The following is a 24725-nucleotide window of genomic DNA, read 5'->3' on the forward strand; positions in this document are numbered from 1 at the left end:
GCTGTATCTCTCCCTCTCTCTCCCTCCAGGGGACGAGCGCTGCTGTGTCAATAGCAAAACAACAGCCGCGGCAGCTGGTGCATTCACACAATGTGTCTGTGTGTATTTCAATGCATAATCACGCATTTGTTCATCCAAGTGTGTTTGTGTGGCAGTGAGTGTGTGTACGAGTGCGTATCTAGATATTTCTGTTGAAGCAAGGAAGCGTTACCCATAGTCCTCTGTGATCGAGATTACAGACGCACCTTTGATGTCCTAGAACCTGACAGTGTGTTTTCGTGCTCTGCTTGTTTATGCCCGAGCATCTTTGGATAGGTACCAGTGGCTGAGGTAGTTTTGGAAACATGGATTTTTCTAACCTCGGGGATCTAATGAGAAAAACCCAGGCCTCTGTTTTGGAGAGGGGTATGATCTTTAAGGACAATGATGCGATAAAGGATGTGAGTATGAATGGGTTTTACCAGCACACTCAACTTTAGCTAATGGAAGTGGTAATGTACAACAAATGGGAAAGTTGTGCAGTCTACCTTGGTAAGTGGGTTTCTTGGTATTAATATGGTACTCTAATCTGTGAGATGTGATGCCACAGTATTTCCATAGTATATATGCAAAAAAGGGTGGACCAAACATGATACTACATACATGGCACCATACATCTGTTCCTTTTGGTACTTTTTGTGTAGTGTTTTGGACTGTTTTACTTGACGCTTGTCATAAATAGTTAATGTTGTTGTGTTTTATGCATTCAGGACTGTTAGGGTTGGTTTGAACGCCGAAAGTAAGATGTGAAATATCAAAAATGTACTGCAGTTTTAAGATGTTATCCTTTCCCTAACACATGTGTGACTTAATATGCAGAAATATTTTATCAGCTTGATTCAAAAATCAACCGAGCAAACCGTCCAGAACAAACATTAACAGGGTTAAGAATGAGCTGAACTCTTGTGTGTGATATGAAATGGGAGGGGCAGTGATGAAGTGTTGTTGAGACTTTATTTTGCTCCAGGTCCTCTGAGGGCCTCATATTCCGTGTGTGTTTACATTGCATTGCATCACTTTACATTGCTTTGCCGCTAGGTGTGATTTTCATGTCTAATTTCTCTCTTTCTTGCTCCGTTAGGCTGTGGGCAGTGACGGAATTCGGGTGACAATGGAGAGCGCCCTGACCGCCAGGGACCGGGTGGGCGTGCAGGACTTTGTCCTGCTGGAGAACCACACCAGCGAGGTGGCGTTCATCGAGAATCTTCGCAAGCGCTTTAAGGAGAACCTCATTTATGTGAGAATTGTTGTTTCACTGAATTCAGGGTGTGTTTTTGTTCATTTGTCAACCGAGTGTTGATGTTCTCATGTGTTTTCACACACAGACGTACATTGGTTCAGTGCTGGTGTCGGTGAACCCCTACAAGGACCTGGAGATCTACACTAAGCAGCACATGGAACGATACAGGGGCGTCAATTTCTATGAAGTCTCACCGCACATGTAAGTTATCATTACCCACAATTCTGCACCACAATGTCCGAAACATTGATTTATGTTATGAAATACATTTGTCTCAAAAACATAACAGCCTTAAAATGCAACAGATTACTCATTACGTACAACATCACCATACCTTTTTTAACCAGGAGGGCGAACTTTACTCAAAATTTGTGTGAGGGAATTAAATCTACAGTATATTCTTCTCAGCTGTCAGTTAAGAAGTTCAGGGGGTCGAGGTGATGGCTCCTCTCACACTGACGGAAGACTGTGGATGTGATTTGGGGGGGTTATTTCAGCTGTCATATAGGCTGAAATAACACGGACCCTCTCTGGTGTCGTCCTGCTCATCCCTAATGAAAGACATTCTCGCACTGGGCCTTTCCAGCATTTATGCAGTTATTTTCAAGTTGCTAAGAGATTTTATAACACTTTTTGTATGTATTAGACAGATTTTGCCCCCATTGTCTACCATAGTAGGAAAAAAGACAATGGTAGTCAAAAGTGCCCCAGGACTGTTTGCTGTCCTAAATTCTTCAAAATATCGAAAACATTATCGAAATATATCAAATTTTTTTATTTATTTAATTTAAAGTCAAGATTGCACCGCGGGCGGCCGCCTCGATTTGTGGCTCTGTGGTACTATTATTGTTTGTTTGTCCTGTCTTAAGTAACTTTTTTTCCGATCAGCTTTACTTGAAACGAACTCCTAGACATCAGAAAAAGCACTCCAAATTACTTTTTGCAGGCTTTCGAGCATTCAGACGTTTTACTGTATAAGTGGATGTTTATTAGATAATTATTTATTATTTTAAATGTTCTAATTCATTGAATATTTACCTTATTAACAATGAATTAATTCAATTCAATGATTCTATGATATTTCAGCTGTAGACATATTGGATTACTCGCGTCATGTAGTTATTTGGTAAACATTGACTTGTTCTTCATACAGTTACGCTGTGGGCGATAATGCGTACCGCTCCATGCGGACGGAGAGACGAGACCAGTGCATCCTGATCTCAGGTGAGAGCGGAGCCGGCAAGACCGAAGCCTCCAAAAAGGTCCTGCAGTACTACGCCGTCACCTGTCCCGCCAACGAGCACGTGCAGAGCGTCAAAGACCGCCTGCTTCAGTCCAACCCTGTGCTGGAGGTAAACATTACACATGTACCGCAAATCTAATATGTATGATCTGATAAGTATGGTCTGTAACTGTTGCCATGGGCAGAAGAAACACGCTACTAATTACTTTTAGCAATGCCAAGAAAAGAGCAGTGTTTATTCTGAGCTCGAAGTAATCCTGCTTTAAGTATAAACCTCAGCCGTAATTATATGACACTGTTATGATCCGACCGATAAGATTGGGAGGTGTATGAAGGGTGTCTAAAAATGGTAAGGCCAACGGATACTGCGCACAAGACTGTACTGCCAGATGTTTTGCAGATGTGGTTCTTTCATGTGTTCCTGTAATCTGTCAGTTTGAGTGCAGCTGGTCTAGGTTTATTTTGTGCAAAGCACAACTTGTTTTTGGGTATGCCAGTTTAAATTAGATTTTGCTTTCTAAATATTTCTCAGGCCTTTGGAAATGCAAAAACTCTACGAAACGACAACTCCAGCCGCTTTGGGAAGTATATGGATATTCAGTTTGACTTCAAGGTGAGTCTTTTGCTATCCATATTCCTATTTGGTATACATTCCCAAAAGTGTTGTTGTCACATTATCATCAACCAATTCTTATGCCTCCATCACTGTGATTCATCAACATTGTGCTTCTGTTGATACACCTTCACTCCCACAATGCTCTCCTTGGGTTGGGTATATCGCTGCATCCACCTGCATGTTTGTGCTTGCGTGTTATGCGTGTTTGCATGTCAGAAACTCGTTATTGTCCCCTCTGCTTCTCGCTCCGGGTGTCCCCGTTGGCAGGGTGCTCCTGTTGGAGGTCACATTCTGAACTACCTACTGGAGAAGTCTCGCGTCGTGCATCAGAGCCACGGCGAGAGGAACTTCCACATCTTTTATCAGATCATCGAGGGAGGAGAAGAGGACCTGCTGAGGAGACTGGGGCTGGAGAAGAACGCCCAACAGTACCAGTATCTGGTGAAGGTGAGAGATCGTACACAAAATAAAAAAACATTTTAACTAGGATCATTTTAGTGAACCAAATTCTAATATATAGTAGGTATTAATTAAAACATTTATTTTAGATATTGGCCTTATTATTACTTGAAAAACAAATGTTGCCATAACAATAAACTGCTGAGGAGTTAAACTGAATAACTCAAAATAAATAGTAATAAACTAAAATTGGCATTAATATTGTAAAATAATATGAATGCCATACATTTTATATATATGTAAAATTATGAATTAATAATTTAAAGTTCATTTTGAAATATTAATGTTAATAAAATCTAGCTGAAAGAAAAACTATAATAACGTGCACTTTTGCACAACAAGAACAGAAACTTGCATTAAGAAAGTTAGTCGGGTCAGTCTTGGTTTCATAATGACTAAAAGTAAGTTTATAGCTTCCTTCAGCGCAGTGCATTCTTGTTAGGCTTGTGGGAAAACCACTTTTGATGTTTACACAAATATGCAGGAATCTCCCTCTGTTGTACTTCCCTGGTGTTTTATAGAGGAAGCCAGGAGTAGCCCCCCCTCCCTGTTTCCTCTGTTTTGCTGAGTGAGCGTATGTATCTGTGTGTGCACTTTTTAGGGTAACTGTCCCAAAGTGAGCTCCATCAACGACCGTAATGACTGGAAGGTAGTGAGGAAAGCTCTGAGTGTCATCGGTTTCTCAGATGATGAAGTTGAGGTATGACCAATCATCTGACCAATCACCACACATCTCATACACACACACACACACACACACACACACTCACAGAGAGAATGATCTCAAGGAAACAGAAAGAGAAAGTTTTTCCTCTGTATCTGGGTGCAGACCCAGAACAAACCTGCACATCGCCTTGTGTATGTTTGTGTGCTTTTTTCTAAAGGATGCATATCTTTTTTTAAACACTAAATATATGCAGATTCAACTGCAGATTCATGACTCAAAATGCAAATGCTTTCTATACATATTACAATATTTATATTTTCTCTTTGTCTCTGCAGGAGCTTTTGAACATTATTGCCAGTGTTCTGCACTTGGGGAATGTTCAGTATGGTGGAGAGGACGGTGGAAATGCTTATATCACTACAGAAACACAGATTAAATACTTAGCCAGGGTAGGAAGACAGTTTTTTTATGTCATGAGCATGTGGCCACATTTGCACGTTTAAACTTGTAATGATGTTGTGTATTTCTTTTTCTTAAAATGTCATATGGAGCAGTGATACTGAAGAGGTATTCTGATGGTGTATGTGTGTGTTTTTATGATTCTGCAGTTGTTAGGTGTCGATGGCTCTGTTCTTAAAGAGGCCCTTACACATAAAAAGATCATTGCCAAAGGAGAAGAGGTATGACTACCATCATTTAAAAAAAGATATTGATCTTGTGCTTACTGTATTTTTTATCACTTTTACAATGTGGTACCCTAGCAACCCTATAGAAATGTCCAGGCAACTGGTACAAACTTAAAAAGATTTAGACTTGGACTTAAAAGACAGAGTGTAATGTTTACAGTATGTAATAATTGTTTTGAAGGATTCCCATGATTCCACTGTCTGTGTTTGTGTTGCAGCTGATCAGCCCCTTAAATCAAGAGCAGGCAGCCTCAGCACGAGACGCTTTATCCAAAGCTATATACGGACGCACTTTTTCCTGGCTGGTCAACAAAATTAATGACTCTCTGGAGTTCAAGGTATGATCAACAGTCTGGTTTTAAGTGAAGTACTTAAAAAAAGTATTTAGAATGGTTGCTATTACAAACCCAATTATAACACGTCAGCCATTTAATTTCATTATGAAGTGTGTTTTGGGCCTTATTCCGGTAGGATGTATTGGTGCTCTATTGGTTCCCATCCGGCAGATAACATCCCTCCAATTAAACCCAAAACAAGACCATTCAAGTTTCCATTGTGACCAATACAATTCCTGTTGTAATCATAAATCCATCAGAATGTCTGTGATGTTTTTTCAGCCGGGTAACATGTAAATATCTGGCGCCCCCTCGTGGTGTGAAGGTGACACATAGTCTGACTGCTTTAGTTTCTGAAAGCTGTTTTTGGAACGCCTTCTGTCTGTATGATGTTACAGTCTGCGTATGTTTAGTCTACTCTGCCTGCCACAGCTGTTATTGAACATTTTTGTGGTTTTTATGTCACAGGATGAGACTTTTAACAGTAAAAATGCCTCTGTCATTGGTCTGTTGGACATATATGGTTTTGAGGTCTTTCAGAACAACAGGTAGAGTTGATTTTATTTCATATTTTGAATGCGTTTCAGTTTGTATAAGGATAAAATGAGGTAGATTATATATGAAGAGTTTGGTTCAAAAAGATGATATTAATATGATATTAATTGGAATGCACAATAAAAGAACATGATTTTGATTTGACTGAATGACTTTCATGAGAAGATATTTTGAAGAATGTTGTTAACCCCATTCACTTGCATTGGTTTTGGGTCCATACATCTGAAGTGAATGGGTGCCAGTGCTGGTCTGTGACCACCATTCTTCAAAATATTTTTTTTTGTTCTACAGAAGAAAGATAGTCAAACAGGTTTGAAATGACAATAGAGTAATTCAATATTGACAGCGTTTTCATTTTGGGGTGAACTATTCCTTAAACATTGAATGGAATATTACATTTAAAAACGGGAAGTATTACTGACAGTACTGTAAAAGAAAGAAGTTTTTCTCTCTTTTTATGTTTCTCTGTCTGTCTTATCCGTTTGATTGACTGTTTCTCTGTTTATCTCTTTTCTCATGGCTGTTGTCTGTCACTCTGTATAGTTTCGAGCAGTTTTGTATCAACTATTGTAATGAGAAGTTACAGCAGCTCTTCATTGAACTGACTCTGAAGTCAGAGCAAGATGAATATGAAGCTGAGGGAATCACGGTAAGACCCCTCCCACATGTATAGACACACACACACACACACACACACACACACACACACAGTTGGGTTTATGTGACTCATGATGGAGTGGGGTCTTACCCAAAGCTGAAAGGAGACATTATTGGCAAATGTGGGATTTTTGTGCTGTTAATATGATAATGCTACCCTCTGAAATGTGTCATTAAAATATTATGATGCACTCGCGTGTGGGCTTGGAATGCTCTTGATTTTGAATTCCTTGAATTTTATAGGAAAAATAACACCACAAATCTTGAATATTTTCCACTTGTTTGAGACGCATATTTTTTCTATTTCAGTGGGAGCCTGTGCAATATTTTAACAACAAGATCATTTGTGATCTTGTGGAGGAGAAGTTCAAAGGAATCATTTCAATCTTGGTGAGAATCTCTGACATCTCCTATCCGCAACAGCACAGTCCAGTGCAGTTTAACCTGCTTACACTTTAAACTACTCATCTGTCTTTCTGCAGGATGAAGAGTGTCTCAGGCCTGGAGATGCGAGTGACATCACGTTCCTGGAAAAGCTGGAGAACACTGTCGGCGGCCACCCCCATTTCCTCACGTCAGTGACCCTACCTTCCCTTTCGCGCTTATGAAAATAATTTGTGACATTTGCATTTAGTCATTGAGCAGACGCAGTTGTGACTGGGTTGAACTATAACACTTAAATCATATTCTGAAATTAGTTTGGTGTGATATTATTTCACCTACATACATATATGCATTATACAGTCATAAGCTGGCTGATGGAAAAACACGGAAGGTGATGGGTCGTGAGGAGTTCAGACTGAATCACTACGCAGGAGAAGTCAACTACAATGTGAACGGTGAGTTTTTGGATAAAGGGCGGGAAAAACGAAGAACCGGAGAAAGCCGGTCATCGAACAAGAGCGAGTTCTAATGCCCACATGTTTTCCCAGGCTAAGTGTTGACTCACATCATTGTTTATTTTCCAATTTCTAGGGTTCCTGGACAAGAACAATGATCTCCTTTTTAGAAACATGAAGGAGGTGAGAGTGGAGGCCCAGAAAATACCTTGCATAAAAACAACCCCAACACTTTATTATAATTGTAAAAGTTTATGTTTATAACTACTTTTGTTTGTCTAGGTTATGTGTATGTCTGAAAACAAAATACTCACTCATTGCTTCAACCGAGAAGAGCTTACAGACAGGAAACGACCAGAAACGGTAATTAAATGTGTTGTATATCTAAATTAGCTTTTGTAAACTGGCTATCCATTTATCCTATCACACTTTAATCTATTCTTCTTCTCTTGTGCAGTTTTGTATCAGATTATGAGAATCTCTTGTGCAAGCCTCTGGAATTTCGATTCATTTTCATTTTTAAATAGATTAATTTTTGTTTATAGACTTTCTGCTATATAGAATACACTATGGATCAAAAGTTTAGGATAAATTACTCATTATTTATTAATATTCACTTTATATTTTCCACATATAACTTTATAATGAAGTTCATTATTTTTATTAATGTATTTTACGACGCCATTGATGGAGCTCACATCTATTTTGGGCTCTTATTTGCTACAGTTTCTTACACCAAATAATTTTTTATAATAAGTTTTGTAATAAAAGAGTTTTATAACAAAAGCAATGCATGTATATGTTGGCACAATTATATCGTTTGTCTATAAAATGAATTATTAAAAAAGTAAAGCATATGCCTTCAGATCAATGAGAAAGATTTCAGTTAAGTGGCCTTATGAACATTACTGTAGATGCGGTCAAGTTATTGAAATGGTTTTGAATCATTTTTAAAAAATGTTTTTGTAAATACACCATCTCTATTCTGTATTTCTACTAGTACTGTATTTAAACACAAAGCTCATAAACTTGGCCTCTATCCATGAGACTGAGAATCTCTGCTTGTCACCCACACTGTAAGGAATGCCCTGTGCTGTGGTACCCGCTTATGACTACGTAAATCCAGCATCCCCCCCGATGCCCACTCTTCGGCTCCTCATTGGCTGAGTGTGGGTGGGCTGCTGTTGTGGAGTTGTTTGCTTGCATTGTTGACCACTGGCCTCTTCCACATTGTCACTGCCTGGTTGGAGTTGCACACTGGGACTTGTGTTCTCACTCATTTTTCACTCTTCGTCTCTTCTCTCGTTCCCTCACTCCGCTGGCTCGCTGCAACCAGGCGGCAACGCAGTTCAAGACCAGTCTGGCGAAGTTGATGGAAATCCTGATGTCTAAGGACCCGTCATATGTGCGCTGCATCAAACCCAATGATGCCAAGCAAGCAGGTTTGTGAAAAGGTTTCTGTATTTTGGTGTTTTGTTTTGTTGTGTTCTGAATGATTGTTAAATAAGAACTATCTGCATTACAGTGATGGTATAAGGAGGTGATAATGTTGGACAACAGGGTGAAAAATGATTATTACATTAATGAACTGTATTTATTATTTATTTGGTAGTCCAAGGTACTTTTAAAAACATGGTTTTACTGTGGAACATGTTTAGAATTTTTTTCATCATCATCAGAAGTGTAAAAAAATAAATATAAAGAAAGACTAAAAAGTATAGTGAAGTATACGATTGAGAAATTACAAATGTAATATTTTTATAATGTTATAAATATGAAATATATAATAATCTTGAATCTGTTTGTGCTTCTCAAACTGTGGTGTTTGTATTCACAGAACAGTGATTTATCCCTCACACTGAATAACTATTATGTCATCAGATTATGTCATTTGTTTTTCTCCTATAATGTTTTTTTTTCTTTTCTTTGTTAATAATTTTTCACTGAAATATATTGTGTGTTCGCAATTACTTTTATTTTTTTACAAATCTCCATTACAGAAAAATAAGTTTAATGGGAAAATATCTCTCGTTGTCTCTCAGGGCGTTTTGATGAAGTCCTCATCAGGCATCAAGTGAAATATCTTGGTCTGATGGAGAACCTTCGAGTTAGGAGAGCCGGCTTTGCATACCGCCGTCGCTACGAGACCTTCCTGCAGAGGTAACGCCTATTTGGAACAGCTCAAATGTACATTTATCTGTTTTTACATCCCTACATGGTCTATTATTGGCACACCCTGGTTGAGTTGGTTGTTGCTGTTATAGTTAAGCAGCTTGGCCAGTGTGGTCATGCTGGTTGACCAATCACAATCATCAGCATTACAGAGAGTTGCTGGTAACTAGCAATATATTTTTCACAGTTTTTTGGGAGAGATCACCCAAAAGTTTAAATCTTTCATTGCTTACTCACCCTCATGTCACAGAAAACCACTTAAAATATCTTGTTTTGTGTTCCATAGAGGAAAGTGTCATATACAAGTTTTGAATGAACAGGAGTATAAATGATGACATCATTTTAGGGTGAATTGTCACTTCAACTAGTAATTTAAAGTTGGCTATAGGTTGAATAGCTTTGACAGTCTGAACTCTTTTTCCAATAGGTTTCTCACTAATATTTTGCTTATGTTTGCAAACTGGCCTATTTCATACTTTCTCTTCTTCTTTTGAAAATCCGGCACTTCCTGTGAGTGATCATAGTTAAAAGAGGTCAAAGAGAACAAGCAGTGTGTGAATAACAGTAAAAATAATAATATTACAGTATGGTTAAGTGTTGTGTGTTTGCTGGTATTTTTCAGATATAAATCTCTGTGTCCTGACACCTGGCCAAACTGGGAGGGCCGTCTGGTTGACGGAGTAGCCACTCTTGTTAAGCACCTTGGCTATAAGCCTGAGGAGTACAAACTTGGCAGGTTGGTGATTTAAAATTAGGGTTACCACTGTCATGGATAACCTGGAAATATCAGGGAATAAAAAAAGTTATTTCTATGCCTGTACTTATTATAGTAAATATTATAACTGGTTAATAACTATGTACTAAACTTGAACCTATCCTTAAACCTAACCTTATCCTATGTAGTTACTTTAAAATTACCCAGTATTTTCTACACACTGGGGACACACACTGTAAAATAAAGTGCAACCCAATAATATTTTTTCTTTTATAGGACCAAAATCTTCATCCGTTTCCCCAAAACCTTGTTTGCAACCGAAGATGCACTAGAAGTCAGAAAACACAGCCTTGGTATGCGTTTAAAGAATATTGAAATATTTTTATGAAGATATTGTGAAAGAAATACATGTGTCATGTGTTAATGTTCAATGAATGGTTTCCAGCAACCAAACTTCAAGCATCCTGGAAGACCTACACTCAAAAAAACAAATACCAAAAAATGCGACAATCTGGTTTGTATTCATTTGTACACGTTTTACTTTATAAAAAAATAGCTTCATTACATAACTAACTCTTTTTGCACTTTGTCCACAGCTATCAAGATCCAAGCCTGGTGGAGAGGCATTCTTGCCCGCAGGGAAGCAAAGCGCAGAAGAGATGCTGCCAACACCATCCGCAGGTCTGTGTGCATGATGTGACGAAGAAATCAAGCAAAACTTACGTGTGTATGATTCTATAACATGGTAGGTTTTTGGTTCTGTCGACATAATTGTAGGTTCATCAAAGGCTTCATCTATCGCCACCAACCACGCTGCCCAGAGAACGAGTTCTTCCTGGACTACGTTCGTTACTCATTCCTTATGAATCTGCACAGAAACCTGCCTAAAACCGTTCTGGATAAGAGCTGGCCAACACCCCCTCCTGCCCTAATCGAGGTAGAACATGATTCACGAATCAGCCGAATTATCGTGCGTTTCTTAAGACCTGAACTGAGATATGCCTTTCATTCATAGGCTTCAGAGCAACTTCGCAAACTGTCCATGCAGAACATGGTGTGGAAGTACTGTAAGAACATCAACTCAGAATGGAAACACCAGGTGTCACATTTTACTTAAACATTGAATGCCAGGGAATTTTACCGATTCACGTTTGGGTCTCTGGAAGTTAAGTGTTGTTATCTGCTATTGCAGTTAGAGCAGAAGATGGTTGCAAGTGAAATCTTTAAGGACAAGAAGGACAACTACCCGCAAAGTGTCTCCAAACTTTTTGTTGGCACAAGGCTCAGTGAGTTTGCAGCTACATTTTTAGCCATAATCTATAGACTCATCGAGTTTCTATTGTTATTCTGATGTGTTTTCTGTGTGTGTGCAGATGGAGAAGAGCTCAACCCTAAAGTGCTTCAGGCTCTGGGGAATGAGAAGATGAAGGTGGGTTTTTTAAGAGTTATTTTGTTTTTGAAAAATCTTATTTTTTTCAGTTCAAGATGCTGAAACAAAAGAGCTTTTCTTAATCTGAGTGAATGTAGTCGACTCATGGCTCCGCTGTTGTGATCTAAAGCTTGTGTGTCCTTCCCCGCAGTATGCAGTTCCAGTGACTAAGTATGACAGGAACGGATATAAAGCTCGCAACCGACAGCTCCTCCTAATGGGTGACAGTGCCATCATTGTGGAGGATGCCAAGGTGAAACAGCGAATCGATTACAGCGCACTGAAAGGTGGGGAAGGAGAAAGATGAAGAAACAAATAATTATGAGCTTATAAAAAATAACTGACTTGTTCTGTTTTATCTGTAGGGATTTCTGTAAGCTCTCTGAGTGATGGATTATTTGTTCTCCATGTTGCCTGTGACGGGAATAAGCAGAAAGTAAGTGTGAAGATCAATTCACTCCAATTATTAATTATTGTTGCACAATCTTTTATTCGTTTCGTTTGGTTAGATATTCTTTTATTTGTTCTGTTTATTTTGTTAGACATCATTTTATTTGTTTGTTTGTTAGATGTTTTTTAATTGCTTGTTTAGTTAGACATTGTTTTATTTGTTTTGTTTGTTTTCATTTTTATTCGCTTGTTTTATTTGTTTTTGTTAAATATTATTTTATTTGTTTTTTGTTTTTGTTACATACTTTTTATCTGTTTTGTTAGTTTATGGTTAAACATTATTTATATTGTTTGTTTTTTGTTTATTTTTGTTAGATAATCTTTTATTTTTTCTCTTTGTTTATTTTGTCAAAAATAATTGTATTTATTTTGTTTGTTTGTAAAACACAGTGTTTCTTTTCACCGAACTAAATGCTTTTAAAGTATGAGATTTATTTTAAATTATGTGAATTTTGTGATGCGAATTATATTTGTGTCACAGGGGGATGCTGTGCTCCAGACCGATCATGTCATTGAGACGTTAACCAAAGTGGCTATATGTTCTGAGAAGATCAACAGCATTAACATTAACCAGGGAAGGTAAGTTACAAAGAACTTTTTCGTTTGAAAACTTATGACCTAGGTTTTATTTTTGTACCAGTTCATCTATAGTAATAAAAAAAACTTTAATTAGACACCTGCACTAATAAATGACTCATGCCCTTTGTCTTTTGAACAGTATAAAATTCGATGTGGCACAAGGAAAAGAAGGGATAATAGATTTTACATCTGGATCAGAGCTGCTGGTAGCCAAGGCTAAGAATGGACACCTTTCAGTGGTGAATATCTCGCCGTCTGTCTCTATCTATCAGTCTGTCCATCTAATAAACTGAGCATACTTAGATACGCTGTATCTTATTTTTCAGACTGCACCTCGCCTCAACTCAAGATGATAGAGAGGTCAAGACCAAGCACTTCCTGTTCCTTCCAATATACTCCTTAATTCATCAATCACATGACTAGAGGCAGAGCTTCTCTATGCCAATCAGATGACAGCCAGCTGCACCAAAGGGCCTCTGCTTTCGGTTGTGAAAATCCAGCAAATTTATTTATGTTTTGGGGGATTAATACAGTTTTTATGACTTTTTATTTTGACGCCAAGAAATAACAATATATGTGCATTTTTCCTGCACTCTTATCTAGCTTTCTAGCTAGTTTATATGGGGAATATTGATTTGTTGGTGGAGAAGATGACCTCAGACATGATAATGAGGAAAATCAGGGTTCATAATGACTAGTTATTAGCTTCTAGGTTCTATTTCCGTTCACCTGTGATTTTTGTCTATGACTTAGCGTCTCTGTAACACAAGCAATACTTACTTCTTAAAAATCTCAGTTCTATAAATGTTCATAGGAAAGGTGTTATTTACTTCTTGCTGCTTGGATAACCCTATCAATCAAAAAGGAAAGCTGAACTTGTTTCACTCATTAGCTGTGCTTCATCATTTCGGTCACAAGTCTAATAAGTTATTATTGTTGATGGCTTGTATTGTTCAGGAGCTTGTAAAAATGAAACGTGAGTTTTAGAGAGTGTGCGCCAAGTGCATTGAGGGTGCGTGTCATGTACAAAAAGATTCCTAGATTGTAATGTTGATGGAAAGAGTGAGCAGTTGCATTCAGTGAAAGTATGTTATTGAACCAGCCCCTTGCACATAATCTAAGTAATTCGTCTTTTATTTAGCTGTATATGGTCGAACCAATGCAGACTTATATAAATGTAACAGGTGAGAATAGAGATCTACAAACATCTCATTGCTGAATCCCAAATATGTGCCTCAAAATGTTAATGTTTTTGTAGATTACATTTGATATTTGGTTTAAAAGGAAAAAGAGGAAAGTGTTAGCTCATGTTGAAATGGGTGGGGGGGGGTCTAGTAATGGACAGAAGATTGAACTTGGTCTTTCCTCACACACGATGATGAATATATGCATTGTCTCCTAATAGACTGGGCAATGTAAAGCCATTTTCTCCACATTCTTATGGCAAAGCAGTAGGATTTACAAATAGCAAATTTAATATTGTAAGAGATTAGCCTTTATATATTGGGAAATTGTGTGTTATCTTAAAAAAAATATATGATACTTGGCAGGTTTGTGTATATGTAGATAAACATGTATCAGGACACAAACCAAATGTAAGTTTACGTAAGATTTGTTTCTTGCACTGTAGGATTTCATGCACCTCAACTTCTCACAGACCAATTATTATATGTTCCCTTGATGCCAATATTGTTCAAAAAAGATGACTCGAGCATGTGCCTTCCCTGGTCTCACAGCAGAAGGTTTATGCTTTAAACTGAAACACTGTAAGATTCCATCTGTTAAATGCTGTTGCATTTAAGATATTTAGAACAAATGTATATTTTTGATTTACATTTATAAAATTCCCCAATGTTTTCCAATGTTTTGCTTTGCCCCATCTCTTTCTACGGCGTTTAGATATAATTCACACGTTGTAATTTTGTTTTATACAGTATCTTTAATGTAAGTACCTGGAACAAATCTGTTCTTTGGAAGCAAACTGACAATGCACCTGAGCATATTAAAGCTGATTAAAAGCTCTGTCTTTTGAATGTTATTCGTAAGAATCTGTGTATAAGCATATTGATATTATTTGTTTTTTGCTGACTAGGTCTTTCTAGCATGGATTTCATAAATTCAATAATATGCCTGTGGAGCAATAGAAGAGCTTGCTGAAAAAGTATTGTTTGTGAAATTATCTTGAAAAGATGGATCACGAGTCCCATTAGCTGAAACAAAGAGGCCGGGTATCATTATGACATGAATATCTTAAAAAATTACTATATCGAGAGAGAGAGAGAGAGAGAGAGAGAGAGATGCTAGGCATATAATTAGAATATCATCAAAAAGATGATTTATTTCACTAATTCCATACAAAAAAGTGAAACTTGTATATTATATTCATTGATTACACACAGACTGATATATTTCAAATGTTTATTTCTTTAAATTTTTATAATTATAACTGACAACTAAGGACAATCCCAAATTCAGTATCTCAGAAAATTTGAATATTGTAAAAAGGTTAAATATTGAAGACACCTGGTGCCACACATTAATCAAATAATTAACTAAAAACATCTGCATAGCCTTTAAATAGTCTCTCAGTCTAGTTCTGTAGGATACACAATCATGGGGAAGACTGCTGACTTGACAGTTGTCCAAAAGACGACCGTTGACACTTGCTCAAGGAGGGCAAGACACAAAAGGTCATTGCAAAAGAGGCTGGCTGTTCACAGAGCTCTGTGTCCAAGGACGTTAATAGAGAGGCGAAGGCAAGGAAAAGATGTGGTAGAAAAAAAGTGTACAAGCAATAGGGATAACTTCACCCGGGAGAGGATTGTGAAACAAAACCCATTTAAAGATGTGTGGGAGATTCACAAAGAGTGGACTGCAGCTGGAGTCAGTGCTTCAAGAACCACACACGTATGCAAGACATGGGTTTCAGCTGTCGCATTCCTTGTGTCAAGCCACTCTTGAACGACAGACGGCGTCAGAAGCGTCTTGCCTGGGCTAAAGACAAAAAGGACTGGACTGCTGTTCTCTGATGAAAGTAAATTTTGCATTTCCATGCAATTTGAAATATATCAGTCTGTGTGTAATTAATTAATATAAAAGTTTCACTTTTTGAATGGAATTAGTGAAATAAATCGACTTTTTTATGATATTATTATTTTTCCTGTATGCATATACACTCACCTAAAGGATTATTAGGAACACCATACTAATACTGTGTTTGACCCCCTTTCGCCTTCAGAACTGCCAAAATTCTACGTGGCATTGATTCAACAAGGTGCTGAAAGCATTCTTTAGAAATGTTGGCCCATATTGATAGAATAGCATCTTGCAGTTGATGGAGATTTGTGGGATGCACATCCAGGGCATGAAGCTCCCGTTCCACCACATCCCAAAGATGCTCTATTGGGTTGAGATCTGGTGACTGTGGGGGCCATTTTAGTACAGTGAATTCATTGGCATGTTCAAGAAACCAATTTGAAATGATTCGAGCTTTGTGACATGGTGCATTATCCTGCTGGAAGTAGCCATCAGAGGATGGGTACATGATGGCCATAAAGGGATGAACATGGTCAGAAACAATGCTCAGGTAGGCCGTGGCATTTAAACAATGCCCAATTGGCACTAAGGGGCCTAAAGTGTGCCAAGAAAGCATCCCCCACACAATTACACCACCACCACCAGTCTGCTGTTGTAACAATTTTTTGATGGATCCATGTTCTCATTCTGTTTACCCCAAATTCTGACTCTACCATCTGAATGTCTCAACACAAATCGAGACTCATCAGACCAGGCAACATTTTTCCAGTCTTCAACTGTCCAATTTGAGCTCGTACAAATTGTAGCCTCTTTTTCTTATTTGCAGTGGAGACGAGTGGTACCCGGTGGGGTCTTCGGCTGTTGTAGCCCATCCGCCTCAAGGTTGTGCGAGCTGTGGCTTCACAAATACTTTGCTGCATACCTCGGTTGTAACGAGTGGATATTTCAGTCAAAGTTGCTCTTCTATCAGCTTGAATCAGTCTGCCCATTCTCCTCTGACCTCTAGCATCAACAAGGCATTTTCGCCCACAGGACTGCCGCATACTGGATGTTTTTCCATTTTCACACCATTCTTTGTAAACCCTAGAAATTGTTGTGCGTGAAAATCCCAGTCACTGAGCAGATTGTGAAATACTCAGACCGGCCCGTCTGGCACCAACAACCATGCCACGCTCAAAATTGCTTAAATCACCTTTCTTTCCCATTCTGACATTTAGTTTGGAGTTCAGGAGATTGTCTTGACCAGGACCACACCCCTAAATGCATTGAAGCAACTGCCATGTGATTGGTTGATTAGATAATTGCATTAATGAGAAATTGAATAGGTGTTCCAAATAATCTTTTAGGTGACTGTATATATATATACACACACACAGTTGTGTTCAAAATAATAGCAGTGCGTTTAAAAAAGCGAGTAATGCTCAAAATCCTTATGACTTTTATTTCAGTACACAAATGCATTGGGAACACTGCACATTCTATTCTCAATCAAAACATGAAGAAAAAAGTATCAAATTTGTTATTACACTTCAGAAACTGAAGAAAAAGGAATGTTAGGCTGTTCTGCATTTTTCATTACAGTCAAATATTTACTGTATAAAATGAAAATATTTTTTCTTGTAGTCACTGAACTAATATTTAGTTGTATAGCCACGGTTTCTGAGAACTGTTTTACATCTGTTTTGCATGTCGACCGAATTCTGACACCTGTGAACAGGTATTCCAGCCCAGGACGATTGCACTACAGACCACAATCTGACAAACAAAATTGCTTTCATGAGTCCACAAAATTGTCTGGATCTTTGCCATTTTGCCTATTCTTCGATCCATTCGAGTGGTAGTTTTTTGTTTTCTTCCACGTCTTTCTGGTGTTGGTTGCCATTTTAAAACATATTATATAATTGTATGATTTACCTCTCAAATTGAAATCCACACTGTTATTATTTTGAACACGACCTTTTCAATTATTGATTCAATTACACAGAATTAACAGCATGCGTGTCATGACTGTTGGGTCTGTTGGTTTTCAATTTCTCTACTACACCTCCTAGTAAAATATTTGCAATTTAGAAATATAATTTCTTCCAAAAACAGTGACTGATCTGGTTAGTGATGTTGGACTGGTATTATTTTGAACATAATTGTATATAACATACCTGGGGCCTGTTTCAGTAAAGAGGTTCAACCAACACAGAGATAAAATGTGAACTCTGAGTTGATTTACACAGAGATGCGATTTGAGATTTGAGTTTTTGGTTTCAGAACAGCTGATTTGAGTTAGTTCTGTCAAATCTGGGAAGGCTTACCTTGAGTTAAGTATAGGTGCACCACAACTACGACAAGCTAGCACCAAAAAAAGCAAAATGGCGGCAGAAAGCACTTTAGTGCGAGGCACACTTTAGTGGATTTACTTATGTGCTGAAAATGACTTGTTTAAATTAATAAACAGTTAAACGTACCAATAAACTAATAAATTAGTCATTAAATGAGTATAGGACACATGTAGTGCGTCACTCTCGTTCATAGATTGACTAATCGCCGGTTCGAATCCTGTTCTGAGCAGCTTGGAATTGGTATGACTGCACGTCAAAATTAAATGTTTTTTACCTTTCTTGCTTCATTTCTGCATGCATGTCTGTATTTATAAATGTCTTTATTCATGCATTTTATTTACACTTAAGTTAGTCATTTTTCATCGTCCATAGAAAATTATGCTCTGATGTTATTGATGTAATGATGGATGAGATATATTTTGATATATCTAATTCACTGTAAAGAAAACCTGTACAGTTTTAATGAAAATGCACAGGGGAATGACTAAATTCCAATCGGGTCCCAAATTGCTCTCCTAAAATCTAAGTACATCCCTATGAACTAATGCAGCCTCTTCATGTACTGAATCCTCTATAAAATAAAATATGACACATTAGTCACTGAGATGGTCTCCGTGTGATCAAAATGTATGCCATGAATGACTGTATTAATGAATGAGCTACACCACTTGCATTAAAAGGGGGAGGAGATGGAAATAAACTCTGGGTTAACCGAAGCAAACCTGCCCTCGACCGGAGTAAGTTACTATGGCTACTGACTCTGAGTATAAGTTACGTCTTCTTTAGAAACGGGCTTGAGTTACCCGCTTTCTCTGGTTTGACATACCTCACATTCTGAAATGGAAAACCCGGGGTTTCCCTCTTTTCAGAGTTAATATAGCCTACTCAGAGTTGTCACTAAACTTTCTTTCTGAAATGGCCCCTGGTGTATACAAATAGTATTTGTCATGGTTTTCAGATAACATCCCACCAACACAACCCAAAACATTACCATCAGCCCCAAAGAGACATTATAGTGTCCATTTGGTGAATTTGGTACGGTTACTGTAGTTTGATGTATCACATACACCTTATGAACTTATGGGGAGAAGTAGACCCTATGGGGGATCATCCCTGTAAACAGAAACCAGTTACAATAAAGAAAACAATTCAGAGAACTGGGCGGGGATACATCTATTGCCCAACAAAGTCAAGTGACTCGAGAAGATCGCACAGACACACAGAGCTCTTCCGACAATTGTTACACAGCAGGTATGCTTAAATGGGTTGTCTGTTACACACACGTGTTCTTTCAATAGATTTGTTGCTACTTTACGAATATTGTCGAAATTATGTTTTCATTCACCGTTTTCGTAAAAGTTTAGTTTAGTTTATCATAGTTTCAGTTTCGCTTACATCGTATCAATGGAACTCTACGGAAGTATAGGAATGGTGCGCGTGACTCTCCACGGGAATTTATGATTTATCTAATAAATTCGCACTTTCGGTCCTTATTCGGAACCGTCGATACACACATTATATAAAAGTGAAAGGTTTGAAGGATCTCAGCGTGTGTTCGGTGATGGCTGATGGGCCATGTAGCTCTGAGGTTCAACGGCGACGCGTGGAGCTGGTGGAAAACTGCAGCAAACATCTGACGCGTCTGCTGGACGTGCTGTTTAACGTCGGGGCGATCACGGAGGAAGACGTCAGTCTGGTCGAAGGTTCAGCTCACGGGGGTGAGAGAGAGTGTATAAGAGCCCTCCTTGACGTCCTAAATGGAAGAGGAGAAGAATCGTGCCGTGCGTTTCTATACGTGCTTCCATACGTTCAGGAAGAAACTGGATTTTTAGGAAAGCCTGGTCATGCCGAACATATTAAGAAGCATAAGGATATCCTAGCCAGACAGAACTGCCTGGTGGATTATCTGACCATCAGAGGTCAAGATGAGGATGAGGAAGAGTGCGGGTGCTTGACCGACATCACGTTCTCGAGACAGGCTGGTTATGCCATGCCCTTTCAATACAGGCATGAGGCAGCCGGAGTGGGCGATGGTTTTAGGTCACGTGATTTAGGTAGACAGGATCAGATGTGTGTATTCAGGGATGTGTACAACAATCTGATGTCAAGCTCGGTGAGTGGTGTGAACATGCTGTCGGGGGTCGCCGGTAGCGGGAAGACCACGGTTGTGAGGCGTCTGGTTCGTGAATGGGCCGCTGATCCCAACTTGACCAAGATCGTCTTTTCTTTGTCCTTTCGGGAGTTAAACCTCATTACCCAAGAGCAAAGTTTGGAGGAGGTGCTGTCAGACCACTACAGTCACCTAAAACCCCTTCTGCACGGGTTACTGACCTCGAACCCGGCTCAGTTTTTGCTTATCTTAGATGGACTCGATGAATTCTGTCGCTCTCTTAATTTTGAAAACACCCCCAAGTGCTCAGACCCGGAGCGTGTGCAGCCTATACAAGCCATTGTGGTGAATTTAATCAAGGGCAATCTCTTACCGGGCGTGTCCATTTTCCTCACCTCCAGGCCTCATGCCGTGTCCAAAGTACCTCCTGTGCTGGTCAGTCAGTTCTACGGTCTGCTGGGTTTCTCTGTAGCTCAACAAAAGCACTACTTCGAGCAGAACTGCAGTTCTATGGAAGCTGCTGCGGCGGTGTGGGCGTCCGTGTCTTCGCATAAGCCCCTTCTCCTTATGTGCCACATTCCTGCGTTCTGTTGGATAGTGTCCACTGCATTACATGATGGCATCTCATGCCTTTATAATGACACTGTGATTCCTGATATCAGGTCACCAAACAGCTCAAAACCGGTCACAGTCACTGAAATATATTGCTGTTTTGTCAAATCCATCTTGCTCTTCCATGTGCAAGGCCGTACTGAGGTCTCCCATCTCACCAGGCTCCAGCACGCCCCTCACGTCCTGTGCGAAACGCAGCCTGTGCTTAAAAGCTTGGGAGCTATGGCCTTCAAAAGCCTGCTGGAAAGAAGGTTTATCTTCAACAGCTCCGATCTGAACTCTTTTAATCTGGATAGCACCAAGCTCTCACAGGCTTTCCTCATAGAGACATTTAAAGAAGACAGAGCCTCCCTCACTTTTGAAAAGGGCTTCCATTTTGTCCACACCAGTGTGCAAGAGTTCCTCGCCGCGCTCTATTATGTTTTCCAGTCACTCTCTGGTTCAGATCCATTCGCAGGCCTCAAAACAAGCACGGGACCCTATCTGACATCAGCGTGTAAGCAAATGGCATCAGCGGCTAGTAAGCTCAGCAGACCACGGCATCTTTTCCGCAGACGTATTAAGAAGGCTCTTCACTGTAGTGAACGGCATCAGTCTGGACACATGGATCTCTTCAGCAGGTACGTTGTACAACTGCATTTGACTTTTGCATTTCAAGTTAAGTGTTTTTATGCCAGCCTATTGTGCAAGGACAAATTAATGCAGTCTGATTCCCCAAAAAGCAAACAATTGGGGTTTTATTTAAAAAAAGAAAATGTGCTTTTGTGCATGCCAGTATTCACAAAACCAATGACATGAGGAACAGACGTGTTTTATATTTAATGGCACAGAATTACACATTTCGCCTGTAACTACATTCTCACAATGAATGTCACTATATGCTGGTACTGACGATAACCATGATATTAAAAAACAGGATTATCAATATCATGTCAAAACTACATTTATAAATAAATCAGCACACATTTAATATTTTGCATTAAGAGTCCCAATGTATACAAACGGTCTCTCTTTTACTCCCTACACTCATATTTTGAGTGTGATTCGCGTATAGACTACTTAAGTAAATGTAAACAACATTGATCCAATGTTGGTCCAGATTAGCGTCATGTTTCAGTTTTTAACACTAGACAAACTTAACAAAAGTACAACCAATATAGCATTTATAACTGAATCAAAATGTCAAACGAATATCTCAAAGATTTAATTACATGTAATATATATAAAAAAATTAACCAGAGGTGCTTGTGGGCCAGTGTTTACATCTTCCAAAGTGGTCTATAGATATTGCAATATCATTATCATGAATTCTGTTCATTCTAACCATCTGATGAAAATCTGATGTTGTGTCAGCCTGATTCTCAAAATTACTGGCCTAGATTTTAATAAAAATTCTTCTTACAATCACATTTCATAACTTGCTTTTTATTTCTGCTCGTGCAGGTTTGTATGTGGCTTATTAGTTCCTACGACACGCTCAATCCTAAACGGATTCTTTCCTGACGAGCCCCGAACGCAACTGATCCGCTGTCAACCATGTCTAGACCGGACTCCTATTTTTCTTCTCCGTCTGTTACAAACCCAGCTCCGGAGTACCACCCTCACTCCGGAGAGGCAGGTGAATACATGTCACTGTCTTTATGAGGCCCAAGACCCCGGTTTATCACAACGGCTACAGGGCTGGATGAAAGTCCTTTCACAGCAGACCTCAGATCAGTCGGATGTGGTTAACAAAGACTGGAGCGAGCTGGCTTTCCTGTTACAGCTGAGCCCAGACCTGCAGGTACTGAATTTGGACGATCAGGGTCTTAATGCAGATGGACTCTGCAGACTCCTACCGGTTCTTCCTCTATTCTCAACAGTCAGGTATGTACTGTATATCTGAAGTGTATATGTAATAAGTTACAATTAACTGTGATTTTGGGATGTTTACTTTGTCTTTTCTTGTATGTATAGCGTGGGACAGAATCCTCTCGGCCCAGAAGGGGCGGGTGTCTTATCCCTCGCTCTGCGGAGCCCAGACTGTTGCATTCAGAACTTGTGGTAAGTTGTCATAAAATACGACAAAAGTGAGATTGTAAAAGATACTACAAGCAAGAACCTTTCATTTTTTATATCACAGGGTGGTTAAAACTGCTCTCGGCTGTGAGGGCCTGAAGATCCTTGTAGAAGCACTGAAAGAAAATCAAACTGTGGTCGATCTAAGGTGACCTGAAAAAATATTTACGTCTGATTAATTGAACACAGAACCGTGTCTATGTCATGCTCTGTCTTTACTCATTATTTTAACGTCTTTTTCTTAGAATGGCCATCAATAACATTGGAGATGTTGGAGCTGGTCATCTTGCAGAGCTGCTGAGGACGAATCAAACACTGAGCGATATCAGGTGATGAAGACTTGTTTTCAACTTAATTTTCTCCGTCATATGAACCTATGTAAAGATGATATAAAGTCAGCCTTAACAAATGCTTCATTTTGTGTTTTATAGACTTCGTGATAACCTGGTGACTGACAAAGGGGCAGAACTTCTTATGGCAGCCCTCAATGAAAACACTACATTGAAGTATTTGTGGTATGAACCATAATGAATGTATTTAGGTTTCTTCGCACAATTCTGTACAGTGGGTGCCTTAATGTGTTCTTTTTTTATCGCAGGATGTTCGACAACAAGTTTTCCAAAGATGGTGTAAAGAAGCTCCAGGAATTTGCAAGAAAGAGACCCAATCTTGACATTAAAGTTTGTGTCTGACAACGAACCAGTAATATTACGGCATATGCGGTACTCAAGATGATTGCATTGTTGAACTGATACCTTCAACATTTTCCTGTATACATAAGAGAATAATTGAAGAGCCATAATACTGCCTTCTAATGGACTACTTATTTTCATGGTGCGTTTACTTTTTACTGTATATTTTTTCAGTAAATAGGCTTACTGAGAACTGTCTGTGATAGACTTCTTTTTTATAAAAGAGACTGGATAGAATTCATTTATTTTGTAAAAGATGAATGCCAGTGGTTTAGCAAATATGTTACTTCATTTTGATTGATGCTTACCACGCAAGTTTCAAGGTTCCTAAAATGGCTTCCTTATCCTTCCTTAAGCCTTGTCTTCTTTCACTCTTCTTCTATAGTGCCAATAGCAGTGGCATAGTCAAGCTCTGACATATAGTTTATTGCCCACTTTTGAGGGCTATTGCTTCTTAGAAGTAAAAATGTATGTGTAAAATACACAAAAGCAGAGTTTCGGATTTCGTACTTTGCTAAGTCAATGTTTTCTTAATGTAACTGTTTCAAACAGTGTGTCGGTGATCCACATCATGGTAAAATCACAGTATGTTAAATTAAGGGATTAATGTTGAATTGTTTAACAATGTTAAGCCTATGTATTTTTCTCTTTTTGTAATTTTACAATAGGCCAAATACACGTATTATGTCTGTCTTAAACTGTTACATTTTATAGTTAAACAATCATCTGTGATATTTGCTAAATTCAATTAATTTGAAAATAAATAGCGTATTGTTGTTTAACATATTTGCAACGCATAATGCAAGTCTTGCCATGCAGTCACTTAGAGATGTTAAATGAACTCATAAAGGATTCTCTATATTCCATTGTGCTTTGGTAATGGAATCTTTTGAATGTCACCTGTCCACTGTTGCAAGCATATGCTTCTTGTCTATTACAGACTCGCTTTCTTAAGGGGAAATACTTCCACTACATATTTATTCGTATTATTTCTATTATTACACTTCCATAGTAGAAATCCTTAAAATGTAAGATTTTATAGTGAAAGCGTCCTTTGTTTTACTGCACAAAATAGCAAACTAAAAATGAATCATGCACTGTCTGAACAGAGGGTGGAAAGTACAACAAAGAACATTTACTGTGCAGAGGAAGACCTTCATTCTTGGGAGAATTTGATATCTGCCACTGCCAATGCATTTCCCG

General features: G+C 38.7%; 2 protein-coding genes across 4 annotated transcripts in view; both read left to right on the forward strand.

The window, feature by feature from the left end:
- The window catches only part of myo1cb (myosin Ic, paralog b), a 34414-nt gene extending 19711 nt beyond the window's left edge, over positions 1–14703 (forward strand). For all 3 annotated transcript variants that reach the window (XM_079482121.1, XM_079482123.1, XM_079482122.1), the window contains 31 exons: positions 1121–1276; positions 1365–1480; positions 2433–2631; positions 3055–3135; positions 3406–3585; positions 4199–4297; positions 4600–4713; positions 4873–4944; positions 5169–5288; positions 5754–5833; positions 6384–6489; positions 6807–6887; positions 6980–7071; positions 7242–7336; positions 7473–7519; positions 7619–7699; positions 8673–8778; positions 9379–9496; positions 10131–10244; positions 10500–10576; positions 10669–10737; positions 10820–10904; positions 11001–11160; positions 11239–11322; positions 11416–11509; positions 11597–11652; positions 11804–11939; positions 12018–12088; positions 12584–12681; positions 12821–12920; positions 13008–14703. In XM_079482121.1, the coding sequence (XP_079338247.1) occupies positions 1121–1276; positions 1365–1480; positions 2433–2631; positions 3055–3135; positions 3406–3585; positions 4199–4297; positions 4600–4713; positions 4873–4944; positions 5169–5288; positions 5754–5833; positions 6384–6489; positions 6807–6887; positions 6980–7071; positions 7242–7336; positions 7473–7519; positions 7619–7699; positions 8673–8778; positions 9379–9496; positions 10131–10244; positions 10500–10576; positions 10669–10737; positions 10820–10904; positions 11001–11160; positions 11239–11322; positions 11416–11509; positions 11597–11652; positions 11804–11939; positions 12018–12088; positions 12584–12681; positions 12821–12920; positions 13008–13034 (3114 nt within the window). In that variant the 3' untranslated portion in view covers positions 13035–14703. The remainder of the gene's footprint in view (positions 1–1120; positions 1277–1364; positions 1481–2432; positions 2632–3054; positions 3136–3405; positions 3586–4198; positions 4298–4599; positions 4714–4872; positions 4945–5168; positions 5289–5753; positions 5834–6383; positions 6490–6806; positions 6888–6979; positions 7072–7241; positions 7337–7472; positions 7520–7618; positions 7700–8672; positions 8779–9378; positions 9497–10130; positions 10245–10499; positions 10577–10668; positions 10738–10819; positions 10905–11000; positions 11161–11238; positions 11323–11415; positions 11510–11596; positions 11653–11803; positions 11940–12017; positions 12089–12583; positions 12682–12820; positions 12921–13007) is intronic.
- Positions 14704–19224: 4521 nt separating this feature from the next.
- LOC306908882 (NLR family CARD domain-containing protein 3) lies at positions 19225–24387 on the forward strand. Its single transcript, XM_079482124.1, has 7 exons — positions 19225–21392; positions 22216–22638; positions 22729–22815; positions 22895–22978; positions 23076–23159; positions 23262–23345; positions 23429–24387. The coding sequence occupies exons 1-7, from the start codon at positions 19612–19614 to the stop codon at positions 23520–23522; spliced, it is 2637 nt and encodes an 878-aa protein (XP_079338250.1). The 5' UTR covers positions 19225–19611; the 3' UTR covers positions 23523–24387.
- The last annotated feature ends 338 nt before the right edge of the window (positions 24388–24725 follow it).

This window comes from Barbatula barbatula (genome assembly GCF_947034865.1).
Source record: "Barbatula barbatula genome assembly, chromosome: 19".
Classification (NCBI taxonomy): domain Eukaryota; kingdom Metazoa; phylum Chordata; class Actinopteri; order Cypriniformes; family Nemacheilidae; genus Barbatula; species Barbatula barbatula.